This window comes from Pteronotus mesoamericanus, unplaced genomic scaffold (genome assembly GCF_021234165.1).
Source record: "Pteronotus mesoamericanus isolate MK-2021 breed Mesoamerican mustached bat unplaced genomic scaffold, CSHL_Meso_final contig_1242, whole genome shotgun sequence".
In the NCBI taxonomy this organism is placed as follows: Eukaryota; Metazoa; Chordata; class Mammalia; order Chiroptera; family Mormoopidae; genus Pteronotus; species Pteronotus mesoamericanus.
The window spans coordinates 2,317,286-2,335,671 of record NW_026555053.1 but is presented as its reverse complement, the minus strand read 5'-3'; the positions used below and the strand labels follow the sequence as shown (position 1 = coordinate 2,335,671).

General features: G+C 43.7%; 1 protein-coding gene and 1 long non-coding RNA gene across 3 annotated transcripts; one reads left to right on the top strand and one right to left on the bottom strand.

Moving 5' to 3' along the window:
- Positions 1-113: 113 nt before the first annotated feature.
- Positions 114-1,077, top strand: LOC129083291 (uncharacterized). Its single transcript, XR_008530477.1, has 2 exons — positions 114-297; positions 1,032-1,077. It is a non-coding gene; the product is annotated as an uncharacterized LOC129083291 (long non-coding RNA).
- A 1,328-nt stretch (positions 1,078-2,405) lies between these two features.
- On the bottom strand, positions 2,406-16,728 carry CUNH15orf40 (chromosome unknown C15orf40 homolog). Of its 2 annotated transcripts, none has more exons than XM_054589136.1 (4): positions 16,589-16,728; positions 15,562-15,688; positions 13,452-13,579; positions 2,406-2,489 (listed from the first exon to the last, which is right to left on the bottom strand). In XM_054589136.1, the coding sequence occupies exons 1-4, from the start codon at positions 16,700-16,702 to the stop codon at positions 2,406-2,408; spliced, it is 453 nt and encodes a 150-aa protein (XP_054445111.1). In that variant the 5' UTR covers positions 16,703-16,728. The 2 variants fall into 2 exon arrangements, with proteins under 2 accessions (XP_054445111.1, XP_054445106.1); XM_054589131.1 differs by lacking the exon at positions 2,406-2,489 and adding an exon at positions 11,957-12,149.
- Between the last annotated feature and the right edge of the window lie 1,658 nt (positions 16,729-18,386).

The following is an 18,386-nucleotide window of genomic DNA, read 5'->3' as shown; positions in this document are numbered from 1 at the left end:
TTCCGTCTCTACTCGTCACCGGCTCCAAGCCAAGGGGACTTAATAGACGGCGACGTCTTTTCCTGCAGGTATCAGGTAGGCGTAAAGCGCGCTCCGACGTTAGCACCCCTGTCTGGAAAACTGGAAAAGCGCCCCACGCCGAACCCTAGGTATCGCGAGACTCGACAGGCCCGCCTCTGCGTAGCCTGCCGGAAGCGGAAGTCAGGGGGTTGTCGGATTCTGACAGTAGTGGCCCCGTTACCTTGGAGAGGTGGGGTGGCGTGGCGTGGCGTTGGAGCGGCGCGTTGGGAGCCAGAGGTGGGTTTCCTGCGCGTTTCGTCGGCAGGGCTCGGCCCAAGCTGAGTAGACACCCATTTGGGGGGGTGATGTGCCCGTTTCGGGGCCGCGGAGGAGGGAGACCGACGGGCAGAGCCGAGCGGCGGGCGAGCTGTCCTCGGTCTGCGGCTCCGGGTCTGGGCGCGTCCGCGAGGTCGGAAGCCCCTTACCTTTCACGGCCTCTAGTTTCCTTGGCACCCGAACATTCGGAAGGGAGCGAATTGCCAAAGCCTTGGCAGACCAGCTCTGATGTGCTTTGGGAGCGGGCTGAAAATCGCGGTGGTCTCCAGTCCTTACCTCCCTCGGTCCTCTGGGCTCACCTCCTGGGGCAGCGAAACCGGACTCTGGTTAGTCCTTTCCACGGTTAGTCGCCTGCAGCCGGAGTTCTGTGTGGTGTTATTCGTGGTCAATAAACTAATGTTCTAGTGCAAATCTGAAAGGCTGCGCCCTTTTATTTCAGCGAAAAGACCATACCCTGTGAAGCTGTTACTCATGCTGGAACTAGTTTATTGGTTCTGAAGGCCCAGAGGCCAAGTCTTTGTATCGTTTTCTAGCTCTTCGCTGGCACTTTCGAGCACTCTTTCAAATTAGCGGCGGAAGGTTTTGGAACACATTTAATCCAACCCCTGCATTAATTTAAGCCCTTCTGTCCCCTACCTGCCTCCCCCGCCCCTTTCGAGGGTTTTCTTGAAGGTGGTTTTTTTACCCTCCCACAGATCTAGACAACTTAACCCTGAAGCAGTACAGCTTCAAATCCCCGCGGTAAGTAAAACTTAAATCAATAAAAAATATATTTATTTTTATTTTAATAAAACAAAAAAATTAAATTTATTTTATTTAAATTTATTGAGGTAACGTTGGTTAATAGCATTCTATTTAAATTTCATTCTCATGAGTAATGATAAATATATTTACTTGTGGGATGGTGATGTGGGAGAACATAAAAATAGAATAGCGCATCTGCCTTGCGTTGTGGTATGTACTGCCCATCTGGCTAGGTATGGGCCATCCTTCCGGTGATTTCTGTGATCCCTTTAGAAACTCAAGCTCGAACTTTAATTAGCAGAATTTATTTTAAACCATACCTTGGATCTGAGACTTTGACAGCAGTTTGCCAATCCCAGGCACATGGAAAGTCTGCTATTTTCAATAAGGCAAAACTCTCTGAGCAGTAGTCTGAAAGGAGAAACATCTAGATGTTGTTTCTTGCATCCAAACAATAATCTCAGCTTAATTTTGTTGGGATGAAGGTAGTATTGCAAATATTTGCATGTTTTGAGGGATTTGGAGGAAAGACAAACTAGTGAAGCAGTTCTCTTCCGACATCCCATCTCCTTGTCAAAAACTTTTTAAAATACAGGAAGAAAAATAATTTGGGGGATGTCCGATAAGAGGGAGATTGGTTTTAAAGTGCTAGCATGATGGCACAGGTGCCCCAAATCAGAAAACAGGTTTTAGGAGTGTGGACGCAAAGAGCAAAAAGATGGGTTTGGGCGAGGAAAGGTAGGGGAAGGGAATACGGACCAGTGTCTGATCAGGAAGACGAAGAGGTGGGTTACCTCCGGAACACGGCTGTGGTTGGCTTCCAGGATTTGGGTGAAAATGGAAAGAGGTGAACTCTGTACCCTGGTTTTTCGAGAGTTAGGCCCCTGTGGCCTAAGTCAAATCTTTTCTTAGATGTAGAGGGCTCCCTGGAACTGTCAGTGAAGGAATACTACTTGTTGCGTGAATTCATAATGGTTCTAAAAAACCCGCTGATAGAGATTTGTTTTTATAGCCATTACAATATTTATAGTAGTTATTTTTCATTCATCACAGAATCTGGAGTAAGAATACATTGGATACCATTATAAAATACTCTATAGACTGTTTTGGTTTTTTTTTTAAATTGGCTCTTTTTTCTCCTTTAAGCAATGTCACGTATTTTATTCTGGGCATACCTAAAATTGTGTACTTTCTTGGTTTTTCATGGGTAAAATACTGTTAATTTTTTTTTTTAATTCTAATAGAAACAAAAAGTGTGCAGAATTTCAGAATGACTGATACTTCTGAAGCTGTTCCAAATTTTGAAGAGATGTTTGCCAGTAGATTCACAGAAGATGACAAAGAGTACCAGGAATACCTGAAACGCCCTCCTGAGTCCCCTCCAATTGTTGAGGAATGGAGTAGCAGAGCTGGTGGGAACCAGAGAAATAGAGGCAATTGGTATGTATTCCTTGCAAAGAATGAATTGCAGATGGCTGGCCTGGGAGAGAATAGCCTCAGTCTGCTAGCCCAGAAGACCACTGAAGGCAGGGACCAATGTTTTTGTTCGGTGTGGTACACCTAGTGCCTGGCACAAATTAAGTGGCTGGTAAATATTTAACATTTTGTCAGCCACGTATTTTTTTCTTTACTGTTCAATTGTGTGTATGTGTGTTTTATTTTTATTCTTTACCATTCTTTCTGTGGACTAATATTTTATCTGCAAATATACTTTTAAAAACCTAGAGTCTTCTACAAAATTTTGTTTAAAATTCCATAAAGAAGGTAATGTTTTTGGTTTTACTTTAGAAAGTTTATATGGTAGAAGTTATTTCTATTTAATAATTCAAAGTAGATAAAAGGAATAAATCACCAGTTTGTTTTTACAATAGTCTTTAGTTTGATTCAGAACTATCTCATTGTTTTGGGTTTGGTGTTGTAGTCTGCCTATTTCTCTGCAAACCATGTCCAATATAACAGTGAAAGAATGATTTAAATCTTAGGAATGTTTTTGAATAACTGTTGCTATAACATTCTATAGAGAAAAATGGTTTTCACTCTTGTTTACTGAGTAGTCAGTTGAGAAATCAAATGCAACAGGATGGAAATGGATGTGTTTTCTTAAAAGGGAAATTAAAAATTTTCTTGTTTTGTTGTTGTAGGTTGCAAGATAACAGACAATTTAGAGGCAGGGACAGCAGACGAGGGTGGCCAAGTGACAATCGATCCAATCAATGGCATGGACGACCCTGGGGTAACAATTACCAGCAGCACAGACAAGAACCCTACTACTCTCACCAGTACGGACACTATGGTTACAACCAACGGCCTCCCTATGGTTACTACTGATAGCAATGTCAGCAGCTTTTAGTAAAACTGTCTACTTTGTTAACAAGACAAACATTTGTGGGTATCTTCTGTTGGTCATAATTTTACATCAGGTTTTACAAAACACGTTAATTTTTTGGAACTTGAGACATTTAAGATCTTACTGGAGAGAGGTGATGGTTGCTGGGTTATGTTGCTTAACTTCTACCTCAGATTCTTTGTTTCATGACTTAATAGTGCTTTGAACTTTGTGTATCTTTTCCTTGTTTGACCTTCAGTTCTGTCTTTGTTTTACACAGAAATAAAGTAGAAATTTTAAAATAGAAAATGCTTGCTTTTCCTTTTTAATATGAGGAAATATTTGGAGGTGCTCATTGCTACAGTTTCACAGAGGTTGGTAAAATCAGCTCATGAATGCACAACTATGCTTAGTTGTACTGTATTGTACATTAACATCAGCAGGTGGAAGGTAAAGTTGTTGTAGTCTATTTCTTTTTTGGCTCTTGTTGTTATGTAACTACAGTCCTTTGTAATTACTCTATAGGTATGAGTCAGCTCCACAATCATTTTGGTCTCTTTTTAGAAGAATATCAAGAATAAAACCGTAAAATGAGGAAGGAATCATTCTCAGTTCTAGTGTCGTGATCTAAATGGTGGGTGGGATTAGGGTTCACAATCATTTTATACAAACTCTAAGGCTTTTTGCTAATGGAAACATAGTAGGTCAAAATGCACATTACACAAAAGTATGAGGAAAACTGTAATGTTCCCCTTTCCTTTTCCCTCATGTGTGATTAATGCTGCATTATTTGACTCTACTTACTTTTATGGTACTTAATGTGGGATGATTTTACAATGTGATATTCACTTCCAATTGTGCACCTTGGCTGCTTTTATCTTCTATAAATACTGTGATGCTACAACTCCCTTTCAGAGTGATCATTGTATTTCAAATAGTTTTAATGGCCATCAGAATGGTTTTATTTAAATAAAACACAATATTAATCAATTTCTCCCTCTTGTTTCAGCAGTTAGCCTATTCAGTAATGTGGTAATAGGAGCGTTATGCTTCTTTATTACTGTCCTTCGTATCAAGTGAAAAAGGTTTATTTGATTTAAAAATAGTATTAAGAGTACGCATGTCATCATGGGCCAAAGGAATCACAGCACAACTTCCGCCACCTGCCTTCTCCCTTGGCGCTCCATGCTAGACCCTTGACCTCTCCAGGGACTGTTCCATGCTCTGGACCCAGCTCTCCCCCGCTTCCAGGAAAGCCATCCTTCCACGTAAAACTTTTTTTGGGAAGGATCTAATAAAACTATTCACACTCAGATGTAAATAAAAATGAGTTTCCTCTACCCCTCTACTTACATTAATAGACAACCATAAGATAGGTCATAGCACTATTTAGCCCAGAGAGTTAACAATGGTCTGGCTATACCCCAGCATCTTCTCTAAAAGCAGATGGGTTACTGTGGGGAACACTTAAAAAAAGTTTTTAGGAAACTCAATTAAAACGTCTTTGTTATAGTTTTGGTTGGCTTAGATAATAAATCTAATCAAAATGTTCGGACAGATAAGAAAATAAAAGCAAATGGGTTATTAAAAATACTTATGAACTGATAGAGCTCAGGCACTACCAAGCAGGACAGTAGCTGACCACCGCTTTACAGCAGGACCCTGGAGCGCTCTGCTATGTCCACTTCTGACACTGATTAGGGAGCCCCAGAGGGGCAGGGGCAGGGGCAGGGTGGAAGTGAGAGACGTGCCTCTCAGAAAGCTCAGGAGACAGATGATTTTGCAACAATATTTAAATATTTTAACACTGATAGAATAGGGTACCTACGGCCTGACTACCAGCCCTGCTTAAAAATATAGTAAGAATCTTCCCTTTAACATGAGTTATTTCTGTATTTTGCATGAGTTATGTGCCGGTGGGTTTGTGGGGTTTTTTTTAAATTTTAATCTTTTTTTTAAACAGCAGTCACTATCAGGCTGCCCATTACGAGCCCAAAGCCAGGAAGAAATAAAAGACATGGTTCCTGCTTCATGCACAGACACAGAATATAACATAAAAAAAAGTAATGATAATTTAAGAGAAAAAATGGTTCAAGTGGAATTAATCTCAAAAATAGACAGTCTGTCGTAATAGCATACAGCATTAAGCATAAGAAGTCATGGCTCCTAGTTCTGTCCTTGAAGGTGTATGACCTTGAGAAAATCACCGAGTTGATTTGTTCACCTATAAAAATGGGGATATTACCTACCCTGCCACTCACACAGGGTTGTAAAAATAAATGAGCAATCGCACAAGAGCTTGACACTCAAAACTAGGAGTTGTGACCATTAAACCCGGGGTAGCACGTAACTGATGCTGCAAACATTTGCTGAAGCAACAGGAGGAAAGTATTTGGTAAAATGTAAAGCACAGTGTTCATACACACAGTGTTCATACACACAGTGTAACTGATAGAAGATGAGGTAGGCAGGAGACTTAGTGAGAAGGAGTTGTGATTGTTTCCTTACATGAATTAAAATATGAATTACCATACGAATTTAAGTATGAATGAGGAGTCACCAGTGCTATCAGACTGGAGAAGTGGAGATGAGCTTTTAAAATACATCTTGGATTTTAAGATTTACAGGACAGTGTGAGAGAAGCAGGTTAACAATTCTTCCACCAAAATAATGTGTTAGATTTGACTGCCTGCCCTTCGCACGGTTAAGTGAAAGCATTCATACAAAGTACCTGTCACTAAGCTGGGCCCAGTCTATGGCAGCTTTGTGCCTCCAGGAGTGTGGGATACTCTGGGCTGACGTGGGTGCAGGTGCAGCTCACAGATCTTCCACCAATGTTTCCATGCGCTGATGGACTAATTCGGTTGGTGTTTTCATTCCTGTCCCTAAAGGGCACAGAGAGCCCAAACGTATTCATTACCAGTTAGATTTTCTCTGGGTTTCAGTGACTTCTCCAGCTTCAGGGGATGATGTGATGATGATCTCATGGTTTTTTTCCACTGCCAGTGCCTTTAACTCCCTCCAAGAGCTCCAGCCTTTTTGTCTGAATTAGGTAAATAAGGCTTCTCTAATTGCTAAAAGCCAGAGCTTTTCCTTTTTGTGTGTGTTTTTCTCCTTCTCAAAGTTCCTTCACTATAAACATTTTATGTACATATAATTACAAAAAATGAAATAATACAAATATGAATAATCTGCACCCAACCAGTGATTGTGGTCTGTTGTGTCTCTTTCCCTACGCCCGCACAAGTATATATAAATTTGATATACAGAAACATTTTCCCTTTTTTTATTAAAGTTATTATAGATATAAAAATACATACGCATACACACACATATATGTATATTCTTTGTTTATGCAACAAAATATAAGACATCAGGTCCATAGTTATAGGTTAAAATCCAATGATTTAATTTTAATAACATACTATATTATGGATTTACCATGACAATATGATCATTCTCTTATAGGTAGATACTTAGATTGTTTCCCCTTTTTTGCCCCTATTAACAATGCTACGTTGCTTTTTCATATATCCTTTGGTGCTTTTATGTGGTCTGGGGTGGTCTCAAAAGCAGAATTGTTGGTTTAAGAGGACTATCTTTAATTTTAATAAATGCTACCATATTTTCTAAAACACGAGCAATTCAGTCCTATCCACAACACATTGAGTACGCATATATGTGTCTCTCCTCTCTCTCCCCATGACTTCAATTTTTTGTCTAGATGACCATGAGCTTTTATTTTTTTAAATCGGAGAACTTTACTAGGTTGTGTCTCATTTTTGACCATTCTTTGTCAGTGTTTCACCTGGGACACTGTGGCTTTTATCTGTAAATTTATCTTATTTCTCTAATATTTTCTTCATTATACTTTTAAATTTTTTTCTGTTCCATTTCTTTGATTCTCTTCTTTAGGACTCCAACAAGGTAATGTGCTGATACTCTTTTGACCTCTATTCCTGTCATTTTCCTTTCCTCACTCACCTTTCTCTGTCCCACCCTCTAAATCCCATGCCATGCTCAGCTTCTTTGTTGGTGGTGTTCCCAACATGGTCTTTATTTTTATTATACTTTCATCTTTTATTTTTAAATTCGATTAGTCATACTTCGAGTGTTCACCAGCCACATGGGGCTGCCAGCTACCGTGCTGGACGCACAGCTCTAGGAGAAGAGGACAAAAGGCCTGGTGTTCTGTTGACCTGACTCACTCCCTTACTCTCCACAGTCCTCCAGCCGCCAAGGTGTCACTGGGGAAACCTAAGGCTCTGACATGGTTGCGAAAGTGAAACCGCATTGTGGGTGAGAGGAGTTTCATGTAGAAATGACCAGAGTCTATAACTGGTGCTGCACAGTGAGGGTATATTCCCCCTGCCCAGACTCTAGTAGCAAGGAGAGTAGACAGACCTTGTGATGACACACAGCTGGAATAGGATTATGAAATGCTGAAAATCCTCACTGAATTTTAAGGACTCTCTGAAGAAAGCCTCTGTGGGGAGAAGTAGGTGGTCTTCCTGGACCCTAGAAAAAGGCAGCTCCTGTGCCACAAATCATCAGTGTCCAGTAGTATCCCAGGAGAGGGGCTGAAAAGGTCTCTCCCTGCAGCCAAAATGGGAGCTCCACATGGTCATAGCTGACCCAGGCCCATAATTTCCCAGGCCCCGATCCCAAGCTCTAAGTGGCCTCCAAACAGCTGGTTTTCTAAGTTTTCCCAGAGACGGAAAGAACTCACTAGAGGATGCCACTATACAGTCTAATTGGCAGGTGTGTTCTTGGCTCAAATGAATAAATTTGGCATCTTATTTAGAATTTAGTTCCTGTCAACAGTCCAGACCAATTCCATTTTCTTCCCTTTTTTTTTTTTGAATTAAAAAAATTTTTTTAGTTTTATTTTTAGAGAGAGGGGGAGGGAGGGAGAAAGAGAGGGAGGGAAACATCAATGTGTGAGAGATATTGCCTCTCGTATGCCCCCAGCGGGGGACCCTGCCCACAATCCAGGCAGGTGCCCTGGCTGGGGATCAAACCTGCAACCTTTTGGTTCACAGGCCAGCACACAATCCACTGAACCACACCAGCCAGGGCCAGACCACTTCCATTTTCAAAAACACTGACTAAAGGGGATTTCTGAAAGCTGTAGAGTTAAGGGTGGCATTCGGGATCATACCGACTCTGCCACGGCCGTGACCCTGAACTTTGGGGTACCCAGTTGGCCTGGGTTACAACACACTCTAGCCTGAGCTAAACTCAAGATACGAGGAGGCGGCCTCAGGAGTGCCTCTGAGAAAATGAGACAAGGAGGATCATCGGTACCAGGCACTGCAGTAGCAGTTTAGTTCCTTCTTCAAATTAGGTGGCTCTCTGCCTTTACATTATGGAGGCACCTCCTGGACCAAAATTGAAAATCTAGGTTCTTAAATTTTTGGTCTCCAGGCATATGTATTAAAAAAAAAAAAAAAAAAAAAATCTGAGGCGGCGGCCATCTTGGACTCCAAAATTTATATTCTGCATTACAGTTAAAGGAGCTACTTAACCAAATACCTATAATTTTTGTAAGGGGGGGACGCTGGGAATCCCAAGCCCAGGAAAACACTGCCTCCCTAAGTTTGTGAGTTTTTAGCCATTTGGAATTTCAAACACTGCAAAGGTACCACGTACATGCTCTGGTTCTCTCTCCAGCCCCTACCGGGCAAAGGGGTGGGGAAAAGCCCACAGGAACCAGGAGTCCAGATTTTCTGCTCCTGCCTCCAGGGGCAGGATGAGTCAGACTTTGCTTTCTTAGGTTCTCTCAATGTAAGGTGTAGGCAAAACAATGTACATACCTTAATTAAGAAGTATTTTATTGCTAATAGATGCTAACCATCATCTGAGCCTTCAGGGAGTCGTAATCTCTTTGCTGGTGGAGGACCCTGTTTCAGTGTTAACAGCTGCTGACTGATGAGGGTGGTGGTGGCCGAAGGCTGGGGTGGCTGTGGCAATTTCTTAAAATAAGACAACAGTGAAGTCTGCCTCATCGACTGATTCTTCCTTTCATGAATAATTTTTCTGTAGCATGCAATGCTATTTGATAGCATTTTACTCACAGTAGAACTTCTTTCAAAATTGGGGTCCATCCTCTCAAACCCTGATGCTGCTTCATCAACTAAGTTTATGTAATGTTCTAAATCCCTTGTTGTCATTTCAACAATCCTCACATCATCTTCACCAGGAGATCCCATCTTAAGAAACCACTTTCTTTGCTCATCCATAAGAAGCAAATCCTCATCTGTTAGAGATTTATCATGAGATTGCAGCCATTCAGTCACATCCTCAGACTCTACTTCTAATTCTAGTGCTCTTGCTATTTCCACCACATCTGCAGTTACTTCCTCCACAGAAGACTTGAACTCCTCAAAGTCACCCGTGAGGGTTGGAATCAACTTCTTCCAAACTCCTGTCAATGTTGATATTTTGACCTCCTCCCATGAATCACGTATGTTCTTAATGGCTTCTAGAATGGTGAATCCTTTCCAGAAGGTTTTCAATTTACTTTGCCCAGACCCATTAGAGGAGTCACTATCTACAGCAGCCATAACCTTACGAAACATATTTCTTAAATAGTAACACTTGAAAGTTGGAATTACTCCCTGACTCATGGGCTGCAGCACGGATGCTGTGTTAGCAGGCATGAAAATAACATTAATCTCATTGTACATCTCCTTCAGAGCTCTTGGGTGAACAGGTGCATTGTCAATAAGCAGTAGTATTTTGAAAGGAATCTTTTTTTCTGAGCAGTAGGTCTCAACAGTGGGCTTAAAATATTCAGTAAACCATGTTGTAAACAGATGTGCTGTCATCCAGGCCTTGTTGTTCCATTTATAGAGCACAGGCAGAGTAGATTTAGCATAATTCTTAAGGGCCGTTGGATTTTCAGAGTAATAAATAAGCATTGGCTTCAACTTACAGTCACCAGCTGCATTAGCCCCTAACAAGAGAGTCAGCTTATCCTTTGAAGATTTGAACCCAGGCATTGACTTCTCCTCTCTAGCTATGAAAGTTCTAGATGGCATCTTCTTCCAGTATAAAGCTGTTTCATCCACATTGAAAATCTGTTGTTTAGAGTAGCCACCTTCCTTAATTATCTTAGCTAGATCTTCTGGGTAACTTGCTGCAGCTTCTCCATTGGCACTTGCTGCTTCACCTTGCACTTTGATGTTACAGAGACAGCATCTTTCCTTAAATCTCATGAACCAACCTCTACTAGCTTCAAACTTTTCTTCTGCAGCTTCCTCACCTCTCTCAGCCTTCATAGAATTGAAGAGAGTTAGGGCCTTGCTCTGGATTAGGCCTTGGCTTAAGGGAATGTTATGGCTGGTTTGATCTTCTATCCAGACGACTAAAACTTTCTCCATATCAGCAATCAGACTGTTTTGCTTTCTTATTACTCGTGTATTCACTGGAGTAGCATTTTTAATTTCCTTCAAGAACTTTTCCTTTGCATTCACAACTTGGCTAACTGTTTGTCGCAAAAGGCCTAGCTTTCGGCCTATCTCAGCTTTGGACATGCCTTCCTCACTAAGCTTAATCATTTCTAGCTTTTGATTTAAAGTGAGAGATGTGCGACTCTTTCTTTCACTTGAACACCTAGAGGCCATTGTAGAGTTACTCATTGGCCTAATTTCACTATTGTTGTGTCTCAGGGAATAGAGAGGCCTGGGGAAAGGGAGAGCAATGGGAACAGCTGGTGGGTGGAGCCATCAGAACACATTTATCGATCAAATTCACCGTCTTACATGGGTGTGGTTCGTGGTGCCACAAAACAACTGCAATAGTAATATCAGCAATGTCAACGATCACTGTTTAGAGATCACCATAACAAATATAATAATAATTAAAGAGCTTGAAATATTACATGAATTACCAAAATGTAACACAAAGATACAAAGTGAGCGAGTGCTGTTGGAAAAATTGGAAAACTGCTCAAAACAGTGGCCACAAACCTTCAATCTGTAAAATTACCAATATCTGCGAAGTGCTATAAAACAAGGTATGCCTGCCAAGTTTTGATTATTTTTACATTTTCACAAAATGCTCAAGGGTTTTAAAAAAGGTACAGAAAACATTTTTTCATATAGATAAGCATTTTAAAATATAAAGACTACAAGGCAGTGACAAATTTTCCTGTCACTTGTAAACTGGATTAGAAGGCAATCCCTAGAATTCCAGAAGTGGTGTGGGAATACTATCCTTTTAATTTACAATCAGGATAAAATGTCCTCAACTAGAAGTCAAGGGATCTGGGTTTTGGTTGTCATCTTGCACAGTGTGATCCTGAGTGTCTCTCAACTTCTGGATATCAGAAGCCGTGTCACAAAATAAAAGGGGCTGAATCAGGTCGCCTTGAATATCCTTCCCAGCTTTGCTATGTTGAAAGGTCATGAAATCTGGGTAATATTGTCCAAGCCATTTGGGGTCAGGAAATTTTAGATCTTACATCAAATGTTCAGTACCTTTAAAATTGCTACTTCTTTTTTGAGACCTGTTCTCATTTAAATATACGTGTATTTTTCTTATATGTTCTTCTGTGCATTTAAATATATTTTCCTATTTAACAGACTTGTCATCATTAGCAATAAAAAAGTTTCTCAAGGATGTATTTTTTCATTTCTTACTTTTATTTTTTTTCAACTTGCTTTTCCAATTTCTCCAAGACCTCTTCTGGACTTGTGGAGGCCAAAAGCTTCACCACCTTTTCACGAGATTTACCACCCTGGATTAACAGGAAAAGACAGTGTCAGGATAACATACTAAACTTTCTAAGACTATTAGAGACAGACTTCAGCTGCATGCATTGCAGCCATGTCCTCGCGGGAGTCTCACAGGTGGCTGCAACGCTCCTGACGGCTTAGCTGCCACTGTCTCCTGGCCGCCACGATCTAGCCAGAGACTATGTCTTAGATTCCACCTTCTACTACAAATTTTACAACTCTCCAGGGTTTTTGCATTCAGACATCAATTTCTGTACTAATAAAGGCTGGGCACTAAAGTTTTTAAATGAATTCTGGTTTGCAGTAATTCTTTTTGTTTAAATTTAAAGCAAAAAATATTTTTTAGGTTGCCAAAACAAATACTGCAATTTCATATAAACTTTGATTTAAAAATTGCAAAATGCAGAACAAATTGTTATTCTATATGCTGTTACACATTTCTGTAAATTCAAAACACAGCTTTTAAAGAAGGTAAAGTCCAAGCGGGCTTTCTCTAGCTGGGTAGAAGCTGCACTGGTAGAAGAGTGGGGAATGCCTTTCTGGCAAATGTCAGAGCATGCACACTGGCAAGAAACCAGAAATGACCTGCCCCAGATAGGGGATGTTGAGGGACCTGGTGTGATCAGATGGATTTTTAGGTGCAGCCTATTATTCAATGACTCTGGATGCCAGCTGGAACCTGGACGGGAGCTATAGAGTACAGCACTGGAAAACAAGCAGAACTTGAAGAGATACAGACAGGGCAGGGTCTTGCTATTCATATTCTATTTCAGTAGGTCTGGGCCAATGGCCAAGAACCTGAGTTTTAGACATCATCCTCAGGTGGCCTTGAGGCCACCCTACTGCAAACCTGTGGTGCGAATGATTTCATATGAGGTTCTCCCTGTGAGCAAGGGGTACAACGTGGGGCCAGAAATACTTGATGGACGCACTAACGGAGATGATCAACAAATACGAACTGTTTTAGATGGTTTAGTATGGTATGGCTCAAAGGGAAAGAAGAGCAAAATTAATCTGACAGAAAAGGTACAGGAGTGAATTTGGAAAGGAGAAAACACTGGAAATGGTGGCAACTAGGGAATGAAGGTAGAGCACGTGGACAGCCTGAGTAAGGATTGACACAGCAGAAACGAAGGAGATGAAATAGGAAGAATGCGCAGATTTTAGTGGTAAAATGAATGACAGTTTAAAACAACTAGTTTTTCAATTATTTGGAAAAGGAAAAAAATCAGTATTTTTAAAAATAATAACTAAAGTGTGATAATCAAAGATACTAAAAGAGAGAGAGAAAGAGAGAGCCTTACCTTATCTAAAATCACATCACTCTTCCTGAGTTCTAAGACCTTGGAGAGATACCGACAGAGTTCGGCGTTAGCTTCTCCTTCCGATGGAGGTGCTGCAATAGCGACACTTACAGCTTCAGCTGTCAGATCTGGAATGAAAACAGTGTGGACTTTACCCTTAAGTTCTGCAGGAAGTGGGAACATTTTGCATTTGCCTGGCACACAGCAGGTTTTCAATTAATAACTGTTGGATGCGAAAATGATGGATTAAACTGATCAGGCTTGAGGGAACATGATGAACATGATAAATATGCCCCCACCATCACAGAAAACAAATCCAGAGAAGAGAATCGGTATTTACCCACACCCCACTGACCAAGATGGGCCTACAGAATCCTGGGCAGTTTCCTGGATTTAGGCAACTGGGAACTGCGCTTGTTTGCTAGGAAGCGCTGCAGGCAAGGAGTCAGGAGTGGGGTGTAGCCCCAACTAGGTAACTAACAAAGGATGAACGGGGCAGCCCACTGGATTGTACAGGGTTGTTCAGGGCTTCCTCCTCACGCAAACGAGAGCACTGTGCTGGATTTGTCTCTTATGTGAAATCCTTCTTTAATGTTTTCAAAATGCGGCATTTAATAAATATTTACGTAACACATACACCCATTTTAAGGGCACACAAACATGTTTAAGGACTTTGCAAATATTAACTTGTTAATCCTCGTGACTTTATGAAGATATTAATACCAACATAATTTCCATTTTACAAATGAAATAGGAATCAAGATGGGCCCAAGGTCACCTGCTAGAAAGCGATGTAAATCAACAATAAATTTCAATTCATGCTTTGAAACCCAGGGACAAGGAACGTTGTATCTGAATAGTGGTCCTGCCTCGCCCATCAACGCTGCCTTTATAAAGAGCAGCCGGCCTGCAGTCCTCCACTGTCATTCCTGGGGGAGAGAAGTATTTGCTCAAAGCAGTTTGCAAGTGAGCTTGAGCTGCTGCTGCGTCTGCGGTCACGCGGGCATTTCACATGCTCCCACTCTGTGCGAGCAGCCTGGCCAGACTCCACAAGAATGGGGTAAAACAACCTTCCTCCCATCCTGTCACTGATCCTAAGGTGGATTTTCTCAAATTCTAATCTCCTTTAAGTCCAGATGTTATAATAGATGGAAGTAAAGTGTTTAATTTATAGAGATTTTGTCGTTCTTACTGGTGCGTGAAATGTCTGTGTACCCGATAGTTGATGGCATCTTAGATCTGATGAAACACGGTATTCAAAGAGTAGACAGTGTCCACAGCAACTACTCAGAAAATGCTGGCCAAGGAGGGTACTGCCAACAGATACCCAAGCTGACATGGCCGTTCACACAGCCAGGCCTAGCACTCCAAATTCTGAGGTCCCGTTTTAAAAATATTTTTAAAAATTGGCATATCTTTAGAGGTAAAAAAAGACCTTCAAAATAATTCAGATCAATGGTTTTTAAACTTATTTCCCACTCAGTATTCCCTGCCACACACAGGACAATTTCCCCTGAAAGCCCAACATTTGAAACAAATGTAAACACAGCTTCTCAGAACCCTGTCTGCTGGCCTCCCCCCTTGCCCACCCCTTGAAAGCTTTTAACTTAGTCCAATTTTCCCATCTGACAGATGAAAGAACTGGACCCAGAAATGTTTTGTATCATTTTGATTTAAAACAAGTTTACACTGGAGCTGATGATCCAGTCTCTCAGATCTCAGGTTTTCTCTCCCTCCTCGGACCAATGATCATTCAGCACCACCAAAATGTCTTCTTTCTTTCTCTAGCCAACGCCTCCAGTTCTGGAATAGGACAAACTAATAATCTAAGCCACACACGTTTTTTAGGTGCCCTTTCTAAAACACTGTATTTTTAAAAAAGAAAATACATCATGTTTTTTCATCTAACCTGGTATGCTTTAAACTCCGTATGCTCTTAAACAGTGGTTTTACAACTTTATACTAGAATCTAGAATTTAAGAATGAAAAAGCCTTTAACTGCAGATGTGAAAAACACAGACTGTGTAGGACAAACTTTCAACAAAGGCATAGCGACGAGGGAGGGGCCACCTAATTCATACAGGCCTCCCACCCCAGTGTCCAGATATACCTGTGATAGCATTTTGTTTAGAACCAGGTTTGGCATGGATGGCTACGGTGACACAACCTTTAGGATCAACTGCCACAGGACCTAAGGGAGGAAGTGGTCTCTCTGGCTCCTTGCTCTGGCCTTTACCCTAAAACGACAACAACAACCACACTACAACTTTACAGGTTACAAAACACGTTCCCACACATTGCATCCTTCCGCTACTCCCTTTCGCCTTTAACCAAGACAAACTAGGCCAGTCGTCCGTGCGCGGGGATTTCTGGCCCCTGGAACGGTTTTCCAGCGTCTCTCACGGCCCCCATCGATTCTCCCCAGAAGCCTTCCCATCAGCCCCATAGAGCATTTCCTTCCTGCCTTGGAGACCTGACTCTGGGCTTCCACACCTTAGCGCTGGTTCGTGTCTGCTGTCGGCTCTGTATGTCCCATCCCGCAGGGGCAGAGAGCGCGTATTCATATTTGGCATCTCAGGCAGCACGAGCTAAGAAATGTCTGTGAACGACTAAGCTTGGGAGCGCGCTTGTGGGCGAGAATCTGGGGGGAGAGGCAGGAACAACGGGGATGTTTAAAGGCCTGCTCTGTGAGTTAGCTGTACCAGACCGTCCGTCCGGCACGCACGAGCTAAGCGCCGGGCCGCCCGCAGGCAGAGGTGGGTAAGCGTGAATGAGGACACGCGGTCCAGGGCCGCCGGGAGCTCGGGCCGCAGGGAGGAAGACCCACTGTTACTCTAACACACTGTGCTGACCGCGCGCAGGCGTCACTTCCTGGGAAGGGACGCCGTCGGGCCTGGGCGCCAGGGGCACCTGCCGGCTGGAGCTCGCCCTGAGAGCGGGCGCAGCGCGCTCTGGACAGAAGAGGTGAGGCAGGGAGCGCAGGCCGAAGGCGCCGCAGGACGGACGCCCGCCTCGAGGGCAGGGGTCGGGGCCCAGGGAGCCCCCCAGCCCGGGGGCAGGCGGCCGGAGCTCCCACCCCGCTATGCCGCTTCTCCCCTGCGGCCCACCCCTCCGCTTGTCGCAGGACTGCTACTGGCCTTGTTCGCCACGCCAGCTTTCTTCGGCATCTCGGCGCCCACAAGGAGCCGGGCAAAGGCCCGAGCACCAGGTCCCGCCCGGATCCGCCTCAGTCCACAGCCCAGCCAGAGCATCCTCTCCAGGGAGGCCGGCGCCGGAAACGCCCTCTGCGCGTGCGCGCACCCCGGTGGGCGCAGCTCCGGCGCAAGGGTGACGCCTGCCGACCCGCAGGAGCAATACTCGCTGCTCCACGGCCGCGCGGGCTCCCCTTGCCCTGGAAAGCGGCCCAAGAAACCGAGATGGGTAGCACCCACCGTGGGCCAGGCGCTCAGAATCCTGCAGTGTATGGAGAGGAGGCTAACTGGTGTAGGGAAGTATTTGAGCTCACTGTAAAGGAGTTACCTGGTATCTGGAGGGGCACATGACATTAAGACTTAAAAAAAAAAAAGAAAAATCGGATGGCAGCTAATAGAGTAAGAACATCCTATCAACTTTGGTCGGAGCGAAGCCAGAAGGGAGTTAACAGCTGGGACAGACGGTGGGATTCTGCGCACAGCAGGAGACTGGCCCTTCCGCAGGAAGCCTCAGGGAGACACCCTTTCCTTCCTAAGTGGGCAGCCCAGGGGTGCACACGTAGGTGTGTTTACAGGTTTGGTGGGAGGAGCTGCAGCTTCCTTCATTAGCTAAAGGAGGGAGGGTGTTGAAGGTGTGAGGTGAGTGGCTGATTTAAACGCTCAGGAAAACGGCACAGAGCTGCGCCAGTGGTCTCGGTGGGCTTGGAGGCCAGGAAACCACCAGAGCCTCCATCTGTACGCTATCGTTTTGAATGTGTTGGACCCAGCAGGCAGGAAATTGAGGGCAGACAGTTTGATTCATCCAGGTGGGTAGGAGGGGCTTCCAGGGTTACTGATGAAATGATTAAAGTGATCCAAGATCAAAAGTGGAGAAGGAATAAAAAAGATCACAGGTGGAGTCTAACTGGGTAGGGAATGAAGAGGGCTGAGAAGTTCAGTAAAATGTAACTGGCATGCAAGGGGAGCTGAGAAAGCATCGGAGGCTGCGGTCAGAGCTGATGTCTGTAGGATTTCCGAGGCAGGGCAGTTCCACACAGGGAGGTGCACGGTGTGGCCATGAGTGGCTGATGGGGTCAAGGCAATGGGAAGCCGGGCTTGGGTGGGTTGTCCACCCGACGTGGACCCCAAGACCGCTCAGTAAGAAGGCTCTGGTAGGACAAAGGGACCCAGGCATTAAACCAAAGCCATGTTTTCTTTGAAATCCGTCAAGGAATGAGGCGTAAGAGCTGAGTCAGCATTACACAGCACTGGTTAAGTCACGGCAGCCCTAGTTGGAGCCTTGACAGGCGCCGTGGAAACAGAGGGAACTCTGGTGGCAGTGAGACGTCAGTGTATCCCGCAGCTGACGGGAGGGGTGCAGGGGAGCCCTGCAGAGAACCGCTCAGCCTTTCCCAAAGGTGACTGCTGGGGAGCGGGGAGCCATCAGCCCCATTTGCCACCCAACTGTGCCCTGGACTTGTTCCTTCCATCCAAAATCTGTCTGTGGAGGGGAAAGAAGAGTGGGGTGGTGCCCAGTGGGGTGGGGAAGGGCAGGGGCTATGATCCAAACGGCAGAAAACCTATGATAAATGTCTGTACTGGTTCCTATTTTAGTTTCTTTCAGTTCCTAATAAAGTTCCATGTGAAAACTCCATCTTGTCTCGGCTTTGCCAATGCAGAACACGGGTTTTCACAGTACACAAGCTAGACGAGACAGTGAGCCGCGCAGCTCTGGGGCTGGGATGCTACGGCAGCACCCCCCTTA

Bases quoted from the DNA above. Each gene is read 5' to 3' on its own strand.
- CUNH15orf40 (XM_054589131.1), bottom strand. From the start codon at position 16,702: ATGCTCTGGCTGGGCTGTGGACTGAGGCGGATCCGGGCGGGACCTGGT. The intron at 15,689-16,588 runs GCCAGTAGCAGT...TTGTCGTTTTAG, and splicing joins AAGCTGGCGTGGCGAACAAG to GGTAAAGGCCAGAGCAAGGA. The intron at 13,580-15,561 runs GTATATCTGGAC...TTTTCATTCCAG, and splicing joins TAAACAAAATGCTATCACAG to ATCTGACAGCTGAAGCTGTA.